Source organism: Buteo buteo, chromosome 6 (assembly GCF_964188355.1).
Source record: "Buteo buteo chromosome 6, bButBut1.hap1.1, whole genome shotgun sequence".
NCBI lineage: Eukaryota > Metazoa > Chordata > Aves > Accipitriformes > Accipitridae > Buteo > Buteo buteo.
Window position 1 is genome coordinate 44669183 of NC_134176.1, and position 22317 is coordinate 44691499.

General features: G+C 38.7%; 1 protein-coding gene across 1 annotated transcript; it reads right to left on the bottom strand.

Annotated features, from left to right (window-relative positions):
- Nucleotides 1–1076: 1076 nt before the first annotated feature.
- Nucleotides 1077–22197, bottom strand: SPI1 (Spi-1 proto-oncogene). Its single transcript, XM_075030854.1, has 5 exons — nucleotides 21845–22197; nucleotides 15227–15320; nucleotides 7610–7797; nucleotides 3042–3198; nucleotides 1077–2351 (listed from the first exon to the last, which is right to left on the bottom strand). The coding sequence occupies exons 1-5, from the start codon at nucleotides 21887–21889 to the stop codon at nucleotides 2035–2037; spliced, it is 801 nt and encodes a 266-aa protein (XP_074886955.1). The 5' UTR covers nucleotides 21890–22197; the 3' UTR covers nucleotides 1077–2034.
- Between the last annotated feature and the right edge of the window lie 120 nt (nucleotides 22198–22317).

Genomic DNA, 22317 nt, shown 5'->3' on the forward strand with positions numbered 1-22317 from the left:
GCTTCCATCCTACAACTGAATATGGATGCAGATGGTGTTTATATCAGTCTAATTTATTGAGCATTACATTGTGTCCTATAGGAAATAAATTCTTACAGTACAATTTTACAAACAAAATCTTTTCTTAAATTGTTTTATAGCTTTGACATATCCTAACCCTAACTGAATAAAAAATATTTGTCTAGGAGAATATACATGATGCTCAAAGAACAGTAACTAAAAGTTGGGTTGCAAGATTTTTTATAAGACTGAAAGATAGTTTCTATTTATTATTCTTATCTTGGATAGAGAAAGTTCTGAAGCCCTCACCTACTTTTAACTCTCAGTTGATTTCTGGCATCAACTGATGTATTTATTGTGTTCATGAACTGGGAAGAAGAATTGGGAAGTACTTCACTGTGATGTTTTTTTAAGCAGGAGCTTCTTTCTGTTTGGCTCCAAGGAGACACTGCAGCCCAGAGATGTCACCAGACTTCTCACTTCCACAGTGAGATAGTTAGTGCAGATAAAACTGACTACATTTAGATACAATTTTGAGAACTCGGGTCTTTAAGAAACTCATCACTTTCAACTATTTTTTGTTTCACTGAGGAGCAAGCTCTGAAAACCTTCAAGTTAGTTAGTTATGCTACTTAGTTACAGCTTCCAAATTGTCATATTTGGCATGTTCTACTACATTTTAATGTTGTTAAACAAAACGCTTCTCTTCATTCTAGACCTATCTCATTTCACCTCATCTATTTTGGAAGAGTCATGATGATAGCTCCTGATTTGAGTGCTTGAACACAGCTGAGATATGTTAAATAATGTTAAAAGTTAAAATGCTAATTTTCTTAGCGTTGGTTGACTTTGGTTTTCTTTTCTGTGTTTAGATGTACTGGGTAACTTTACCGCGGTATCTCAGGTGTTGAATTATCTTTTATTTTGCATTTTGAGTGTAATCTATACAACGCAGTTGTTATTAGTTACTATTAACTGTTTTACAGTAGGGACTAAAATCCACAGTTAAAAGCTTGAAAACCTTTTGTACTAGAATTCTGCAAAGACATGATTAAATACAACTTATTTCCCAGAAAGGTTCATAAGCTAAAATCAAGATATCACTGTGGAGGTAAGCAAGCAAGAGGAAAGAACAGGAGCAGGAAAATGAGTGAAACCACAGAAGAACACGGTTGTTATGTTCTAAACCGGATAAAGCTATAAATGCCATTCTTGGTATAAGTGAATAGAAATTATTCAACTGGCAGGGCTTCATTTGCACAAAAAAAAATAATGATGGATATATATATGTATATATGTACTTTAAATTGACTTCAGTGCTGTAATCTCTCTCACAGTAATGTATTTCACCTGTTATCTTTGTTACTTAGTTTGACAGCATTGATGATGTTTCTAAGTAAATTAAAAAGTAGTGACAGATGGATAAGGCCCTATAATCCAGTGTGCTTTTTGTTCAGGTACCACACATGAGCTGTATCTACATAACTGAATGCACATGAGATTTGTTTGTGAAGTAATCATTTATTATGCAAACACCAGAACTTCATTATATCAAATTTTATTAAATATGTACAAGTTATTACTATTTAAAAGAACGAGTATCATTCCAAGATCTGCAAACTTCTCTCTAGCTTTGAGAGCTGCGGCAGAGCCTGTATTAATGCTAGTTTGAAAGCTGTAAGCTAATGCAGTGTCACTGTGAATGACACAGCACCACCTTTGAAGGCAAAACTTCATCAGCTGTATTCTTTAGTTACAATACAATCAAACCAAATCTTTCCTGACAATAATATATTTGTACATTGTTTAAATTTCCCAACTCTGTCCAACTTGTAGGATGGAAGCAAAGAATTCTGTCACGTTTAGGATTCTCAGATGCTGAAGAAAGGAATTCGTACCAGAAACATCTGACGGTAAAGGCCATTTAAAGGCAGAGAAGGGGGCACAGGAAGCAAAGAGAAAGATGCGTCCATCTCCTCTGCTGGTACCCAGCCAGGAGGTCTTAATATTTTTCTTGCTTAGGGTCCCATGGCCTCAATGAGGATAATGCTTCCTATCAGTGACCCCCTTTCCCATCACCTCTCCACTAAACTGGTAGGTCAGCTTCTTCTTGACTTTCTTGACCTCCCCTGTCTTGCCGTAATTTCTCAAAGCCCGTGCCATCTTCTGGTAGGTCATTTTCTTGCGATTGCCTTTCTGGATGCCCCAGCGATGTGCCAGTGCTTCTTTGTGTTTGGAGGAGAACTGGAAAGTACCTTTTTCCTTGTCCACCCACCAGATGCTGTCCTTCATGTCTCCACTGCGAAGAAGGTCCAGAAGGAACTGATACAGACGTATCTTTTTCTTGCTACCTGTGTGAGTGTCAGAGAAGAAAGGCAGTGGAGCATTAGTATTAGTGTGTAGCTCCTGGTGAAACAGCAGAACGTATTTAATTCATTTAACTTTCAGCTAGCTTGTCAGTCACATAACTTTTTCAGTTTGCAACATTTATAACAATAGACAGTGTTACACTGTGAGGACATAATGTGGTGGATTGATGTACCAAGAAGAAAAAATAGGAATAAGGAATTCCAAAGGCCAAACCCTTGTTTTGAAATTAATTTGCTAATTGGAAGCTAACTGAAAAACATTGCTAATTTGAAACTAACCTGAAGCTAATTTGGGCAGGTTATATGGAACCTGACTTTCAGGTACTGGGCAAACAGAGCTAAATATTTCTAAAAATCCATTCCCGGACATTCTTGCCTTGGTTTTCCCACCTGTTAATGGAAATTGGAGTAGAAATGGCAAAAGCCATTTCCATTCAGGAAGCCTGAATAGGCAAGGCAGAAGGAGGAAGCGGGAGTACGTGAAGAAACAAGACTTGAGATATAGACACAGTTATGGTCATAAAAGATTCGGAGGACAGGAGGCTGCAAGCAGTCAGGGAAAGCGAAGCTTTGGCAGTGGGATAAAATACTAGCACAGCAGTTCTACAGTTTTATGGTAATGTAACAGCTGCTCAGCACATAGCTTTATGACAACCCTCTGTCTTCACTGACCTGTTTCTCCATGCATAATTCCAGGCCCAGGGTCCACACCATCAGTCTCCCCATCTGATACCTCCAATGGGGGGCTCTGCCTCTCTATGTCCTCCTCATCAGAACTGGGCTGCGGTGGAGAGGAGTACTGTAGGCACATCCGGGGCAAATAGGACACCTTTGGGAGGAAAGAGTAGGAGAGGGAGGAGGTAGTGATAGGGAGTGGGGCATCAAGATAAGAAAAGGAAATATCATGGAGAGAGTTACAGAGAAAAGGGGGAGAAAGTAAGAGGTATATGAGATTGTTTAGGGTAATACTGAGTGACTTCGTTGTTGACATTTATAATAAATACTATGCAATTAAGAAACACTGACAGCTAACAGGTCAACACTTACACATGTACAAAGATGCATCTTTACAAGAGGGAAGGAGGAATAAGGTTGTGAATATAAGAACTTTACCCTATGTTATATCCTATGCAAGTGATATTGCCCCTCTTCCCCCATACCTCCCCGGAGCTAGCATTCTTCCTAATGAGTTTTTGATCTCTGTTGCCTATCCCCAGTGTAAAACTGCTTCTGAGAACAACTTCTTTTCTGACACAGACCTTCTGGAACTACTCATTTCAATTTGAAAGAGCTGAACAGTTCTGCCCTAGCATGGCTGTTTTGACTGGCTTTGGCTCTATGGTAGTCTTCCTTTCTCAGGCATAGTACCTTCTGACAGCACTGAATCCCTACAGCACTGCATCCAGCTCTGGAGATGGCATTACACAGGTCAGTCAGCATCCTATCCTGAATTTCCCCTGTGAGGAGGGCAATAGCCTTAGCACTAAGATAAAGGATATATCATGCTTGTTCACATTCTCTTTTCCTAAGTGGCTATCTGAAAATTCCCCATTAATGGGGATTTCTCATCTGCAAAGCTACCAAGCCACTTTTTGTGCTAAATTCTCTTGCCCTTATATAGGCGTCTTGTCAGGAGCAGTGTGGAATATACCTCAGCTCTGTAAATTCTCAGTTGCAGTCTGGTTTATTAGGGATCATGATCAGTTGCCATGAATTATTGCAGCTTCTTATTTAAGAATGAGAATCAGATCAGTCTGAGGGGCAGGGAGTCAGAACCCAATTCCTACATTAAAAAAACCCCAACCAACATTCCCCAAACCCAGCAGCGTATAGAAGGTGGTTCTCAGGAAATGGGCCAGATAAATGGTCCTGGAAGGTCAGTTCCTTTTGAACAGCTCTTCCCTCCCTCCACCAAGAACAGACATCTTGACATTGATTAAGACATTGAGTTGCTGGAGCGTGTTCAGAGGAGGGCAACCAAGTTGGTGAGGGGCCTGGAGCACAAGTCTTATGAGGAGCGGCTGAGGGAACTGGGGCTGTTTAGTCTAGAAAAGAGGAGGCTGAGGGGAGACCTTATTGCTCTCTACAACTACCTGAAAAGGGGTTGTAGTGAGGTGGGTGTTGGTCTCTTTTGTCAGGTGGCTGGAGATAGGACAAGAGGAAATGGCCTCAAGTTGAGGCAAGGGAGATTTAGGTTAGATATTAGGAAAAATTTTTTTACTGAGAGGGTTGTCAAACATTGGAATGGGCTGCCCAGGGAAGTGGTTGAGTCACCATCCCTGGAGATATTCAAAAAGCGAGTGGACGGGGTACTTCAGGACATGGTTTAGTGGGCATGGTTGATAGTTGGACTCGATGATCTTGAAGGTCTTTTCCAACGTAAATGATTCTATGATTCTATGATTCCCTTCGCAGGGGACCTTAGGCACTGAAGCGGGGAGTGGGTGTTCACTTCATGAGTCACACCACCCACCCCATGTCGGGCTTTGCCAAGTGGTGCTTTTCAGATGAGTTTTGCACCAGTTTAAAATGTCCCAATAAGGAGTGTGCAAAGGGCTGGTTTTGGGGTGCAGCAGCTGGCGGTTAATGAGTTGGCAGATTGGCTGGAGCCGATCTGGCAGGAAAGCCAGGATTGGGTAAGAGTATGTGTAAGCTTCCTGTCAGATCCCCAAGAGCGAAACTTCAGCCCTCACCACAGAGTCACCTTTAGCTTTTTACAGTTATGAAAGCTGCGGCCTCAGGGGTAGGAAGGAAGGGAGAGACTCTGCCATGTGGGGGGTGGGCAATGAGAAGGTGGGACAGTGTCTTACAGGGGAGGGGAACAGAGATTGGTGCCCCTGCAGAGCGAAAGGTTGTGGAAACCTGGAGTGCGTTGCGGGGGTGGTGTGGGAGTAAGGAGACTGCTCCTCTGGGGCTGGAGGGGGACGGCGGGAGAGCGCTGTGGGGGACAGAGAGGCAATGGTGTCTCACAAGAAAAGGGAGTTGCAGAGGCCAACCTGGGGAGTTGAGTAAGCTTCCCCCACCCTGTCCTCACTTTCCCTATCTGCTGTATTTTTGCTTACACTTACTCTGCACCTGAAACTCAGCGTAGGTGAATACATACAGTGTCACACAGTTATGTTACAGAGAGTCACAGAGGACCTGTTGGTGTGTCTGAAAGGGCCAGGTTACTAATATGGTTCTGGAGAGAGAAAGCGTAAGAAACTGCTAGCTACTTTCCATATTCTGATGTTGTCTCAGGTTCCGTGGCATCCATTTGTGATTTTCCTCTTTCTGAAGCTCTTCACAGTTTCCCAAGCTTTTCTTTAATTCTCCCCTCAGAATGACTATTATTTTCTTAATTTATTATTTGTGAGGCCACCTGTTGGCAGGCTAACAAAACTTTTTAAAGAAATCTTGTCCAAGAATAGCTTGAGCCTCAAATTTGATTTCACAAAATAATGTGTTATCAACAGAAAATTACAGAAATATCTTTGCATGTTCTTCCTTTATTTGCAAACTGTAACTCTGATATTGCAGACAATCATGGGTGCAGTTAGTAACTGGCAAATTCAGCAGAGGATTAAAGCTTGCTTCCTGCTTCTGTTTCTTTGAAAATACCTTCAATAATAGTATGTGCTACCTGCGACTGTGGCTGAGGCACACCAGAGTCTCAACCTCAGAGCATGCCAAGTACCACTTGCATGAGCTACTGTAGGTTAAAGTAAAAAGCCAAAGATCCCCAGCTGCTAAGGAAGAAAAGGGTAGTGGCGAATTCTACCTACTAGTATCTTCTGCAGCTTGGGGTGGAGTGGGGCAGTGCTCTTTATCAAAAGTTGCAACAAAATTAATTCTCTGCCTTTTTTCCTGAAATTAAAGGTGATAACTGAGTAGAATGAAGTGGCATACGCAGAAGCACCCTCTCTTGTTTTTTTGGTAGTGCTTCCAAAGACATCCATAAAGGAGCTAATTTTTATTCCTTGCCTTTGGTTGGAGGTAACGGTTGGTCATTATGTATTAGCAGTTGCAGTGAGCAACTGAAACAACTTGAAGCTTCCCACAGACTGCTGTTCCATCAAGCATTTTTTATATTTGTAACTTTCTGTTCCTAATTCTTTGTTTGTATCTACATCTTATATTCTATTCCTGGTTTTTTTTCTGAGTAGTAGGTGAGAAGTTTGATGGCTTGCAGTCAGTTTCCTGTTGACAGTGTTAGCTTATTCACTCCATTTTTTTCCTTCTTTGTTTTTGATTAATACAGTATTTGTACACAATTTCACTTTGCTTTGAACAAAGAAGCCCAAAATGAGAATGCCATGCATGCAGCTTCTCTCACAAAACTTCAGCAATGGCACCATTATATGCAGCACTGTAATCGGCAAACACTTTTTTCTCTGACCTCAGTCCTACTCTGTCTTGTATTCAGCACATTGTAGGTAGCTTGCCTGCCTTTGGAAACTCCTTAGCACAGACCATCCAGCTTTCTTATTGCTCCCAGTAATGACTTTGGGCATATTCTTGTAGGATCAAGAGTTAGAAGTGATCACACCCACTTTGCTTAGTATCATTGCAGTATGATGGAAACCCTTATAATTTCATCTTTACTGGGAATTCACTGGCACTTTGTGACTATCTTTACTGCACAATGGAGTATCTTTTTTTACAGGGACATGACTGACTTCATGTAAAATCTGAGCAGAGACAAGACAGTGTGTTTTGGTTCATGACTTATTTACTTGCAGGTAAAAACACAAGTAGGTTGTCCTCAGCCCGTTTCACTGTGGTAAAATTACCAGTGACTTGTCTTTGTTAGCATTTCTTGAACAGGTCATGTAAAATTGTCAGGGTTGCATGGAAATATTTAAAACTTTCCTACTACTTTGAGGCTCAGAATACTTCCCAGTAGTCATGGATACCCTTGCTATGACAATGCATAGCTTCTCAGGTCCAGTTCCTCTGCAGAATTTCAAAACAGTTGATTTTCATTCCAAATTAAACAAAATTTTGAAAACCTCCATAAAATGCAATTATCTTTTTAGGTGCAGTTTGAGGAACATGACTCCTCATTATCCAGATAAAAAGAATGCTTAACCCACATTTGTCCTGAGAATGAAGAGTTTTGTATCAAGTGCTTGTGCAGTAGGAACTTGTGTAATTCATTTCAGCAATCTCTTTCACATAAGAGTATGCATTCCGTGGTGCATTATTTTCCTTACCCTTAATTGTCATCCTAAATTCTGAGTAAGAGTTGCTAACCATACCTGATGGTTGAGTCCAATGTGTGTGGTTGGGATTGCAGAATCCAAGACATGCATTTGTTCAATCTCCATGTGCCTGTACAGCTGCTGCAGCTGGGGAGGCTGTACACTCTGCAGTTCTGTGAAGTGATTGTCTCCAAAGGTCTCAAACTCACTGTGCATGTGATGTGGATGATATTCCCAATAATGATCTAAAGAAAATAAAAAAAGATTGTCTGTCATTAGAAGATTATGAATGTAGGATTTACCTGTCTTTCATTGGTTCCTACTTCTGTCACTGTCCTTTCTGACCTCTCCACACCATTCCCGTTGACCTGTCTCTGGTGACATTCTATATAGATCACTGTAAACTTTCTTTTCCTAATCTCCTAAATGCCTGTGGCTGGGAAGTGATACTTAGGCCACTTTAATTAAGAGAACACTCTTAGATGGAGAGATGGATTTCAATGATAATTTAGTACAAGATCCAGGAGACATTAATGCTGGCACCTCTCTCAAGAAGAGACCATAACAATCTTACATTTTCATTATTGAGGCAACAAATTCTACTGATTTACATATTGTCATATTCTCATTACACTGTTCCTCATGGCATGGAAATGAGGAGGTGGAGAAAATGTACAGATTATTCTGCAATTATCTTCAGTCTTTATTTTACTCTCCTAGCAAAATTTCAGGAATGCTGCAGAAAAGGCTTGGCATTTTGCTAGATATTTCCTGTAATTATGTGTTGGTATGTCACACATTTTTCAGTACCAGTACTAGAGAATAAAAGGATGAACTGTTGCAGCAGTCTGGTGTACACTATTTACAGTGAGGCTAAATTCTGATGCAGACTCTTTCTCTACCTTTTTAATCTCTTTAGTATGTTTGCAATTTCTGTGATAGTTTCGATTTTTTCAAAAACATAAAAAAGTGCTCAGATAACCACTATCCTGTTTCCTGACTTATTTCCTTTTGAAATTAATTTCTGTATCATTCTCAGTTTTAGATTTCTGGTTTTTTACTTCAATATAATCCTCCAACATTTTTACAGTTTCATATTTGCTGCTCAAAATTTAAAATCTGCTAGAGGAAATGTGAAGCATTGCAAAGTCTGTTTCTCTCTGACATACATACAGTAGCTGCATGCCTAATTATGCATGTATTTGTGTGCATTCTGTTTTTTAAAATCAAAGTCAACAACACGCCCTCTGCTCTGAGCCAGGAGCTGATCTTCCATAGTTTAACTTTTCATGCATCATTTTATGCATGCCCCAAATTTCTTTTTGATATTCAGTGTAACAGTTCTAATTTATATCTTACTATTCTGAGTTTTCTTCCCTTGTATGACTATAAATAATTTCTGTCCTACCCCTCATGTGTTTTCAGGTTGCTATCAGGTACCCGTACAATCTACTCCTAATTATCGCTTAACCCAGCTGCATGTATTTAGCTCTCAGTCCTTCAATATAAATCAGTATATTCACCCCCCTAATCATACTTGTGCACTTCTCCAAGCTTTCTCCCAGCTGTTGACATCCTTCTGATAATGCGATGGACAGAACTGAACATGTTGTTCCAAGTGTAGTTGTACTGAATTTACAGAGGAGCAATCGTCTTGTTCTGCAATATGATGTTACTGTGTATGACATTATCTGGATACTAATGTGCTGTGAATACTTTTTCTTAAATACCAGTTTCATTCTTTCTCTCAGCTTCTGTCTCCTCGTCCTTCCCCACTTATGTTTCAAACAATTAGGTCTAATGTCATTGAGGATTTGAAATCCAGGATAGTGACTTTGAATGTGGCTTCCTTTAGAGGGAACTCAGCGATATGTTTATACCAAACATAGTTGTACCTGAGAAGTTGTAAGCTCTTTTAGCTGCCTTTATGGATCAGGCCTGTAGAAATTTATTTGGAGGCTCTATCAGACCATTTGCCACATCAGTACTTACTTTTTTGCCCTTCCTGCTTTTCTGATTCATGGATAAACCATGTTGCTGCATGTGAAAGGGATGGAAAGATGCTTATAAAAGCACCAGGGAGCTGCTGCAATACTCTGTAACTTCTTTGCTTTGTTGTGTAGCAGTTTCTGTGGGCTACATGTGGATTTTATAGCCCAAAGTTATAATTACAATGTACAATAGCACTTCCTCATGTTGTAGTGCTAGAGAAAAATTTTGTTTTCTCTGGTAAAAAAGTGAGTACCCAGGTACTTTTACATTCACATCTGCTCCAACCCAGGAGATGGCAGAGTGTGTGTGAGTCTGAATCCACAGATCATCTAAGGCTGTGTCCTGGTAGGAGGCTTTGGGCACTTTCAATCTGAAACTTTTTTGTTAGTTGGAAGACTGAGCCACACTAACTCATGCTTTTTCTGGGTTAAATTACTGCTGATTTCTCTAAGTAGAGCCAACCATCGAGGCCCCATATACCTTGGGCAGCCCTGTATAATAAATTATTGAGAATACATTGCTGCAGTAATCTATACTTTCGTTCCTTAGAATGATCTGGCTCTGCTCCTTGTGCAGAAAGTCCTCTGTCAGATGGCAATGTATATTCTCAAAGTCCCCTTGTCTTTGATAATCTGCTACAGCAAATGACATCGATGCATAATTGTGAGGATGACAAAGCCCAGGCAAAAGTCTCTGAGGCTGTCAAAGGCAGGTCTTCAGCTGTGGAATGTCTTACTAGTAGTAACTACGGTGGTCAAGGGAGAACATAGTACATTTCCAACATGCATAGCCATGAGTATTTGTGCATGCTCTCAGTGGTCTGCTTTTGATTCTTCTTAAATATTTTTTTTACCAACAGTCATGTTTTTATACTTCAAGATACATCTTAGTTTTTTGGAGCCTATGACAACATTCCTGTTGCTTCCAGAACTGTTCTTTTAAACTCTTTCTTAGCAAATAAATTAACCTATGGAACACTATTTATGCATATTCATGTTCATCACTATGTAATATTTAGCCTAGTCTTTACTGAATTCCTTTTTTAAGGAATTAGGTGGTGCTGTAAAAATACTACAATAGAATAGTACTAATAGCACAGCATTTAGGGACTTACAGTGACCACGTAATACTAATACATTACAAAATAAATCTATGTCAGAAATTACTTCAACACAAACTTGTGTCCAAATATTGAAGTTGTGGCAGGAGGAAAAGTCCATATTTCTTTCTAAATTATCTATAATTTGGCAGTGATGCTTAGGAAAAACAATATTGGTTTAGTTACATTAAAAGAGAAATTCCGAATTCTGTCTCCACAAGACCCTCTGCAGTTAACCACGCTGGTTAAGTATATTGCACTTGAAAAGATAAAAAAATTCTAAATATCTGTGTCTGCAGTTATTAGAGTTATCAGCAGCTATTGACTTCTGTGTTCTTTGTTAGTGTTATGTCAGTAACACACAGCAATTCTGTTCTTTTCTCAGAACGTAAAGGTGGAAGGAAGAAAAAAGAGAGAAAAATTATAGAAATGGAAAGTGTCTGTTCTTTGGGTAAAGGAAAATGTCATTAAAAGCCAAGCTATAGCTGCACAATGGAGTCATTATGAGAAATTTCATGTGAAGTGAAAGAGGATGTGAAAAAAATTCTCTCTTATAGAGACATGGAGATCATGTTTGTTTTGGTCTTGTATGTAGTGAAAGGTTAGAGGAAGGACAGTCATGAATCCTGAACTCCCTCCCATGACAGAGAGGATGTTAGCCTGTTGGGAAGCAATAGCGGACCTAAAGGCATTGTGTTAACATTCACCATGGAGGTAGATTCTCACTCTACAAGTGAGAAAACATAACTCAGTCATCTTTTGACCAATGTAAAATGCTTTGCTCCTGGTTTAATAGATGAATAATGTCAGAACCAGCAGTTAGAATATGAAAGAGGCTTACGGAAGATATTTATTATAAAGTGGAGTAATAGGCTAAATCTGCATCATGGAGTGCAAAACCATGCAGAAATTCATGAGCCAGCTCTTGAACCGGAAACGTGACAGCTCTGTCAGCACAGCACCCTGCCTGGTCTAAGGAGGTGACTGTGTTGACATGGCTGCACTTGTGAGGTCTAAGTCAGTGTCTCTGAGCAGTTCTGCTCTGTGCTGTACAGATTTTCCAACTAATTTTGAACTAGGAGAGGGTTTCTTACACAGTGCCACGTTGCACAGCTTAGATGTTCCCACTGTGTTTCGCTCATCTGAAAAAACATGCCAAGAAAAAACCCATAGAGGAAATGAGAAAAATATTGAAGGACACCGGAAAAGGAATGTCTTGATTCCCTACAGAATCGCTCTCTGTTGAGTGGAATGCTCTGCTCTGAGGCAGTGCAGTGGTCTTATCTATAACGCCAGTAGGATCTCATTAGCTCTCACTTTACAAACTTCATGATTTTAATAATGCCAAATGTTCGAAAATCTATGAGTCAGACCGCAGCAAATCATGAAGATGGCTTTGAAGCGAGGGGCTTTTTTCATGATGTTTGGAGTTCTATATTCCATGTAGCATTTAAGACTAAGGTTCACATGTTTGGACTTTCCTCCACTTCTGTGTGGGGTAAAGTCCTAACAAAATCAAAGCTGATATTTTTAAATGATCACATTACTCCAGGAGGTGGGATGAAAATAAAATCCCAAATCACAAAATCTGGTACGTTCCATGAGGCTAGCAACAAAGTGAACAAGGGTCAGTATTCAGCTTCATACAAAAAGTGATTTTTACTAAACCAATAATGTTTAGTAATAACTTAGAGACAAAGCTGCAGTGGAATTTTGTAATTACTAAGATTGCATTAGTGTTACAAAATATGCTGTATTACATTTACAGTCTTACTAGCATACAAGCTCAGGGTAGGGAGATGGACTAATACATGATCACTTGAAGTAGCTTCTGTCCTTCATGACTGTGTCTCTGTGTTTATTACAGTGTTTACAAAACAGTTAAACTACAGTATACAAAATAAATGCAAACAATGCATGTTGTTATGAACATATGGATATTTTTATGGTGTGTTTTTGATTGTTAAATTTAGTGTTCACTTACTGGCAACGACCTCCTACATATTAAATTAGTGACACACTATTGTGTGTACTTTACTGCCTACTCATGTAAACAAGGAGTAAGGGTTGCCTTCAGCATTATGATCTAGAAAAGTGACAGTAATGCATGTAGCACAGATCTACAGATTAAGATATTGCCATCTTTCTTTCACAAACTTAAGTTGCTAGCAGTGAGATAGAGCTAGTCTGACACCTGAGCAAGTCCTTCTATTTCTTTAGTGGTCCTTTATCAGCAAAGTCAGAAGTATTATTCTGTCATGTTGTATCTATTTACTTTATCTGGTAGGTTTTCTTTGAGGTCCATAGTAATATTGAATAGACCTGCAAAATAATTTTTTATGTTCCGCCAGTGATCTCACTGTACCCCAAGCTGAACTCCTCTCTCACAATTCTGTCCTACTTATTTCTTTTTTCCTATCTAATCATGTTCTCAGCTCTTTTACTTGACTGCTGTCACTGCAGCACCTTATTTATTCTTTTTCCCCACCATTTTTCAATCATTGTGCTTTTATCTACATTGTTCTGAACACTTAGTGCATATTTCTAAAAGCAGTTTGTGACGTCCCTTTCCTGCTCTTCTGCACAGCTCTTCTCAAGACCCACTGCTTCTGTCATGTTAACAAAATGAAAGCCAAAGTTGGGTTTCTCAATATCTATAGGAAAGAAGCAAAATGTGTTAATTTGTGTTTTTCACTCCCCTTTGTATTCTTTGGTTGTTCGTTGCTCTTTTGGACTGTGAGCAATTCAGGAAAGCGTAGGGAATATTAGATATTTAGATACAACCAACTACATTACAGGTGCTTTCATAAATAAAAATTGGATTGAAACGTGCAGGCTGGGATTAAGTTGCCTCTTCCATAACCACTTACTGTAGGAGTTAAAACATTACACAATGTTTTTTTTGGTCTTTAGGACAAGTTCAACACAAGTTTTGGAAGAGACAAATTTCTGTCCAAAGTGGGTGTTTAGGTATTACTTAGGCCATAACCCACATAGGTGACTTTTGAGTTTTTGTTGTGTTCATTATGATGAGTGAAAACATGTTAATGATCTGAGCGGTGTAGTTTAGGAACAGCCTTCCACCAGAAAAATGGGCAGTAAACCAGATGGGATGATAAGATTATGAAAGAGAAAGAGATGTTGTTGCTTGAGGTAGCCTAGATTTAATGACAGAAGAGTTATTTCCCAGTGCTTTTTCCTACGTAGCATCTTTTATATTTATTGTTTAATTGTCACAATTGCCTTTTGAGATAATAAATGTTATCCTCATTTTATGGGTGTGTAAACAGGTACAGGTTATAATGTAAAAACCCTGAATTTCCATGTGGAATTTGCTGCGTTTGATTAATGTGACTTGACAGATGCCATGAGATAACTTATAAAAACTGAATTAATTCTTTGTCTCCAGGCGTTAAGGATATAATAGGTGTTTCTTGGATGCAATGTAGAGAACAAATTTAGGTAGCAATCTTTTCCAGTTAAATGCCTAGAACAATCCTATTCTGTAACTTGCTGTCCCTTTAAGGTAGCTTCTGTTGCCACAGATAAAACAGTGCCATGCTGTGAAGTTGTTAGGTGTCTTAAATTAAGCAGTGATGGGTCTAGTTGCTATATCAGCGGGAGTCTTTTAGGGAAACTCCAGGATCTGAAGGGACTGCCACGAGTGATACAGTAGAACGGTGCTTTTCCTTCCTGAGTCAATATTGACTCTAATATTTCCAGGGTGGTGTTGCTGGACCCTTGCATTGCACAGGAGACAAAATTCACAAAGCAAGACTCTCCCCTCTGCATTGATTTAGAGTCCAGTGCCCAGACGACATGAAAATAAAAAGATGCCAAAGCTTTGAAATCACATACATAAATTGAAGCAATAAATAATCGTACAGTATTTTTATGCTGAGCTAGGAAGCTGTAGCTAGCTACAGCTACAAGGAAGTTTTACATAGGTTTAGAGAGAGGAAGTACTTGGGTGTACTGGAGAAAGAGTGAAAGTTAAAGCTAGGTGTGGCAGCATGCAAAAGAGATAAAAAGAAAGAGGTAAATATGTGGAGTCGAAAAAGGCCAAATACCAAAGAAACGTAATTAAACTGAAGGCACAAATACAGTATCTAGGACCTAAATCAAACAGGAATTGGAGATGGGAACACAAGAAGAGAAATACAATATTGCAAATCCATTTCCTCAAAGAGTTCTGAAATAAGCAAGAGTGATTTTGATCTGTAGAGGAAAGTAAAAACACAGTGAATATAATGAAGGATAGAGAACATGAGATCCCACCTTCCTGGCAATACACTGAATGTACTGGAAGCTCCTTGCATCATTCAGTGCTTTCTAAAATTCTCTTTCAGAGAAACTGTGTTGCAGTTGCGGGGTTGGAACAGTGCCATTAAGCAGAATAAAATATTGTTGGTAAAAATAATTGATTATTGATTGAATTGATTGAATAAAAAATTTATTTCAAAATATGTACCTATACATTATAGATCACAGCAACATGTTTGTTCTTTTCCTGAATGTCCTAAATCTCTTTCCTGTGGTACCCCATGAGACTTTATGCTCCAAGGAGATATTTTTTAACTTACCACCATGACTCTCTCCATCACTGTTGAGATATTGGTAATAGTCATGAGGCTGTCGGTAGAGGTCTGACTCATAGGGTACCATATCTTCAGAGGGCTGTAAAGAGAAGAGGAATTTTTAGAACTGTAAGCTTACACAAATCCCTTCAAAATTATTCATATAGTTAGTGAAGGGGAGATGCCAACACATATTACATTGCCTAGGGAAAGAAGGTGGAGGCTTCAAGTTCTTACTGAATCAGCAGGAATAAAATGCTTGACACCAAACACTGGTTTGCAAAAAAATAATAAAAAAAAAGAGTAATCCGATCTCCTCAGACCCAGTCTGTGTAGCAGAACTTGTCCTGTGGTATTACACAAGTTCTTGACATCCCGCCCTCCAACCTTCTGTGGATACTACTTAGAGGACATCAGGCCCAAGCCAAGATTCCATCACACCAGCACGGCAGGGAAACCTTTTCCTTGGTAGTGACAGACATTTATTATTATTATTCCTCCTGTACACAAAAGAGAAAGCAGAAACTTGTCTTGCCTAAGCATGAGTATTTCTAGGAGGTCTCACTAAATGGTGGCAGTTTGTAGGAGGGTAATGACATTGACAGAGGGCACGAAAACATTTTCTTTCTCAGTTTTTGTCCAAGGTGAACAGTAAATGTTTGCTGGTTCAAATCAGCTGCACAGGGCTGTTAGGTATGCACAGAGAAGACTTAGAAAGTCCAAATGTGGGGCAGATATTGAGTCGTGACCTGTTGGATGCTTAGCTGTAGAATTAAAGTCTTCTCTTCTTAAAACAGGTGACATAGGGTAACTTTCCCACTTGTCTTCCTGCCATGCCTAGTACTCCAATGTTAATGCTGTTTAACGTCTTGTGTTGTTTCAGCATAGGTGGTCTGTTTATTATTAGTTATGCACAATTCTGTTGCTTCATTTAATGTTTAGTTTTGTCTTTTTCCAGAATGAAGAGTTAGAGAAGGGCTTTGATAAACTTTTGTCCAATTAAGTTTGTTACAATATTTTCTTCCAATCTGAACAAATTCTTACAGTGTCAACAGCAATGTAGAACTCAAACACCTTCTTGGTTTTTGTTCTGAAAGGAAGTTATTTCTAGTAGGTACTAATAGAAACATTTTTCTTCTGTTAATGACTTCAGCATAAGTAACTTTAAAGGACAAATATTTAAAACAACATGATAACTTACATGATGGACATATTTTTTTATGTTTCTATGTTCATATGCCTATCTGCATGTCCCAAATCCTTATCTCCCTCCATAACTCTGTCTCATTTTTGGAACACCAGCATTTTGTAAGCTTAGGCTATGGTGACAGCATGCCAGAAATGCAGGCGAGCTTCTCTTTTTCTTCCTCCTCTAGACTGCTCAAGAACATGAAACCTAAAGCAGTAGCTGCCATTAAAATCCAGATGGAGGTGGTAGATAAGCAGCTGGCAAAAGGAAAAGATTTTTTTTTCTGGTGAAAACTACATCAGAGTTACCATTGCTCATAACTCTGTTGACTCCTTCAGTTCATTCAGTTGGAATGTAGGGATTTAAAGATTGTCCTTTTCCAGGGATGTGATTTCTGTGATAACATTGAAGAAATTAGATCAAGAAAAAGAGAGACTCGTTCCCAGAAGATTAAGATGTTAGAATACACACACACAAAAAGAAAATACTTCTAGAAATTACTTTGGACCTTGTTGGATCCTTAGTAGCAGCTGCGTGCCGTATTAGTGTATGATATTAAAATGCACTGGTAAGATTGCCTAAAATGTCATGACTTCCAGAATACACACTAACTGGCCATCAGATCCATGGAATATTCAAAGCCTCAGCAGCAAATCCATTGCCTGGCTGTCAGCTCCCAATATAATCTGTGGCGGTGCATAATTGTTCTGGGGAAATCTTGAGAAGATAGTAACCCACAATAAAGACAATCTAAGGGAAAGACTAAGTAAAAGGAGCAAATCATCATTTAATTGTATCTGCAGTAGGGATACCAGTGAAGGGATTCCTCTTATTTCTGGTCTCCTGAGGACATAGGTGCAGTCTCCCTTTCCACAACAATATGATTCCAATACAATTGCCCTTCATCTAAACAGAGATTTAATGGGAAGTATAACCTATTTTCCAGATTTCAGAGGGACGGTCAAAGGACACAGTACAGCATGGATTCTCTCTGATGCTTCTGGTTTTCCTCTACATATTTTCTTTGTGTTCTCTCTAACCATGAGTGTTTATACACATTCACTCACCCCTATTCCTTAGACCTGTGTTGTACTCTGATCTCTGATAAGACAAAGTAATGAGACTGTGTTTTGCTTTCTTCAGTATAAAGTTCTGAACAGAATTTTTACTTTTCATTATCTTTGCAAATTAATTCACCCCACTCCCCCATTTCCTTTCCCTAAATATATGCTCCCTGTTAAATCACGTCAGACTGAAGAATGTATGAAGTTCTTGCCTTCATATTCAGAATTGTTAATTTGTCATAACTCAAAGGAAAGCATTCATATTCTGTGAAAGGAGAGACCTCAACATCCAAATGGAAAATCATACTAGTTGGGAGAAGTGGAGGTTAAAAATCTCATATAAATGTATATAGTTTGAAAGAAAAATCTTTGCTTCCTTTCAACTAAAATACCAGAAACAGACTGAAGTTATAAAAATTTTCTGTATCTAAACACATCAAAGTTTGTAGCTCTGATAAAAATTTAGCCAAAAGTAAACAAATTTCCAAAGCAATCAGTGTCCTGTCAATCTAGGCTTAATTTGCTATATAGAAAATTTCCGCTGCTACAACAAAAGCTCTATCACTCATATCTTTACAGAGGTATAGCTTGGCAGGAAGGCCATATCAGTCCAAAAGTAGATAAACAATACATATTTTAGGCATGGGAAAGGATTTTTGACTTTTCCTAGTTGTGTTCTTCCTTTGTTGTCTCTTCTTCCCTAAGATTTTCCAAACTCCTCCATTTCAGTCCAATATACTGTAACAGGCAATAGTGGCTTACAGTCTGGGAGCTGAGAATGAAGTATTTCTACCATTCAAAAGCTAGTTTTACAAGTTCAGATGTGTATTCAATGACCAGAGCTAAAGGAAGATATGTTAAGTAGACTCTTTAAAAAGTGATTTCCTTAATATTTACAGATCTGGCTGACTGCAGAGCGAGTTGCAGATACTCGACATGTAAAAACCAGTCTGCTTTTACATAGATCATTGTTTTTTTAACATACTCTGTTTTGAAAGTCTGGGACTTAAAATCTCTTTATTGTGGATTGTGGGAATTTTCTTCCTTGAATTTGTTTTCTGCTCAGTGATCCATTTGATCAAATATGTATGTGTATATCCTTGTTAACTCATGCAACCTGCACCGATCCATCCCCACAAAGGACTTGAATTGGCACTACTTTCTGTCTTGGTGTCTGATCTTCAAGGGTACAGTAACTAATATGGGAAGATGTATATTAAATATTTAAAAGTTTATGTATCATAAACTTAATCAGATGGTGGTCAAAGGAGACAGTGCAGCATGGATTCTTTCTGATTATCGTATGGAAAAGTGGGATATTTTCCTCTATTCATTAGAGAAACTATTTCCAGGAACCTGTTTTTAACCTGTGTTGGGTTTTTTAATTTTTATTAACAGATTTTCTCTAGTTAGAGAGAAGAGGTTTCACCATGTGCTGCTGTTGCCTCTTGTACCAATCTTTACCCACTTGCCCTGTCCTTCTCTGGAACCTCCCCACCCACACACCCATTTCATCGTCTGTCTTACTAATAGCACTTCCATGACACTGAGCTGTTTTGTTTTGCCTGACAAAAAGCAAAGAATGGCTTATGTTACAATTTAATATTTAACTGATGTCAATGGCCATTTGTTCTATCAATTGTTTTCATGTAAAAGAGTGATAGAAAGCTTTGTTAGCAACTCATAGCTGTGATCTGAAGTTGATATCTCCTTTCCTACATGCCATGAGGTGCAGTATGCTATCTAAAACTGTATTCCAACCTCAAGCAAGAGGTCAGCAAACAATACTTTATCTGTCACAGACTTTGATAAATGGAGAGTTGCCTCCGTCATCCTTCTTGCCCTGAAAATCAAGGGAAAAGCCACAAAACTACTTCAAGAAAGCTTGGTTAGCATTGGTTAAGAGAGATACAGAGGACTCAACTGAATAGCAATCTGAAAATTCTTGTTATTCACTAAGACTTTGTCACATGATTCCAAGTGATTGTAAATTCACTAAATGCTGATCTTTTTTTGTTATCCTCACATAAGTATTCACTGACATGTGATTCAGAAATACTCCACAAAATTTCCAATGATGTGTTGCTGAGACAAGTTTCAAGGCCAAGATTAACCATATTTCCTTGGAAAAAAAATTACAGTATAACTATTTTAGAAAAGATGAGTAAAAATATTAACATGATCACTCATTGAGCCAGCCTCACTGGACCATGCTGGCAACACAGTTATGTGGAACAAAGCACTTCTATGGGGCATTTTCGCTCTCATACAAATATACTTCCAAAGCTATGATTTCTACAGGTGGCTACTTAGGGATTCACAAATAACTGGGGTCCTCTTTAGGCAAAGGCGTTAATAATTTTTTGCCCCGTAGCACAACTGGATTCTATCATGCGCTGGAAGACATGGCCCCAGTTTAAAGAACTTTTTCCATACAAAATTCCTGATCTTCAGAGAAAGATGCAGTACTCCTAAACTATTTGAGCAGCATTTTCCAAATGAAGGGTTAGAGTTTCCTAGCATAGTCAAGAGTAAGGCAGTTACTGACCCACCCTCAACTGAAAGGGGAGGGGCAGAGGAGGGAAGTATTGCTTCACAGAAACCCCTGTCTAGAAACAGGCTTCTGTCTCCCCTCTGAAAAAGTCCCAGGAGGCACAGACATTTACAACGATGCCGTGTGGGGCTCTAACTGGTGGTGCTCAAAGCACACTTAAAACAATGTTGAAAGTACAAAACACAATATTATTAATTTTTGGACATTTTAATCACAAAAATAAAAAACAAATTGCCCTGGCAAGTGCTCCTGTAAGACGTAATTGTATTTTCACTGCTTGTTGTATCATTCATCTGTACAGAGTTCAGCTAGAAAGTTAACTGCAATGCAAATTAGAATATGGGCCAGACTGTGTTATTTTCACCCCATTTATTCAATGTATGCACTGGAATTCCATACTGAAAAAAAGAGTCCAGAAAACTTGGCTGTAAGTGAATGAGTGGACAGAAAACTAACAATTATATCTTTTTTTTTAAATGGAGATGCTGGTTTCTGGGGTAGTTGAGGACAAGGTTTGGGTTTCTTTTAAATTTTTTTTTAAGCTCAATACGTAACGTATTGAGAAATCTCTGTGTACTTTTTTTCGTTTTCTCAGTTTCTTTTCAGATTTCGATCCTGACGCATTTAAAGTAGATCCACTGGGCAACTCAGTATATTAAGAAAAAGAAAAAGAAAAAAGATTTTTCAGTTCTTCTCACCCTTTGGGTAGATAGGGGATTTCAGGGACACTGATGACAAACTGCTACAATAAAGGGTCTCCCAAAAAGAAGAGATATTTTTTTCAGTCAACATGGACACCAAACATGAAAGGAATTCAAAGGGCCATCTTTCTGGGTGGAAAATAAGGAAACACGTCTTTAACCTTCATTACATGGGACAAGACAAAAAGAAAACTTGATACAAGTTTTGTTTAAAGGACTCTTGGATCTGCATTGTTTCCTTCTGTTTTCTGAACACATATAGCAATTACAGTAAGTCATCTACCACATAAAAAGCCAAGTAAAACACCTTATCTGACATCTCTTCAGCTTCTACAAACCTAATAAAATCTAGTTAGGGCCTTTTTTACACATTCTGCTTAGAGATTTCCCATTAAGGCTTGTTTCTGAACAACAGGTTAGTGGCAATATGTTCTTCATAAATAATTTCTGAACTCACCATACAATAAATTACAGCAGTGTAACAATGCCTCAGAGTTAAAGAAAGATGGAAACAGCCTCATAAGCATACAGAAGAATTTGTATCTTAGAGAAAACATTGAAAGACCCCATTAAGGCTGTGGGTTTTTCCCGTCATTCACCAATTGCTTTTCATAGCAAGTGAATTCAAGAGAATTCCGTTCAAGAGAAGCTGAAGTTAGAAAGTAAAATGCCATAATAACAAAGAGCAGAGAGTCCTAAAATCTGCAATACATAAAATCAGCATTCAGCAACTCTTCTCTCACAGATCTGTAGATAATTAAACACATAAAGTATGTCAGACTCCAGATTATTGAGAATTACAACTTGGAAGAAAGACTCGGCCTTATATCACAAAGCCAGCACTGAAGAAAAAAATTTACTGACTTGTACACATACCGAACAAAAATACCATACATTTAATCTGTGAAAACAAATGGAGATCAAACTCAGATACAAGTTTAGGGAGGAAATGTTAATTTCCCATTCATTTCAATGTTGTCACTAGCTTTATATATTGACCTAAGCCCAACTTCCTGGCATTACAAATACAGACCAAAGTAGAGATATTCTCAAATAATAAAACCTTTTGCTACTAAGCCCAGTGATCCATATTAGAAATAAACCCCATATACTCACAGGGGGAATGAGGGGAAATCCTTCCATTTTGCAAGCTTGCAACATTCAGCCAACTTCTGAGTGGATTTTTCTTAATTCAGTTTTCAAACATCCAGAATAACTGATTTGAAAAAATCACATTAAAAAAAAAAAAAAAAGGAAAAAAAAGAAAAAAAGGAAAAAACAAGAAAAAAGTGAGATCCTTGGACTCCGTGAAGTCCTTTTGCTGATGGATCTCAGGATAGGAGAAGGACCCTAACAAGTTTTCATAGTTTGCCCTAATAGGTTCTGAGGTGCACTTCTTCCCGAGTTGTACGTGAAGTTCCTGATTTTATCAAATGTCTGTAGAAGGGAGATAGCCCTTGGGTCTGTCAGCTTGCTGTGACATCACAGCTTTAGCCAGTTTGCATAAATCTCATTTCAGGGAGCTGCGGCGCTGTAGCAGGAAGTCTGCTTGTGAGCCAGATCGGCCATGGGCAGGTGCTTACTGTGTA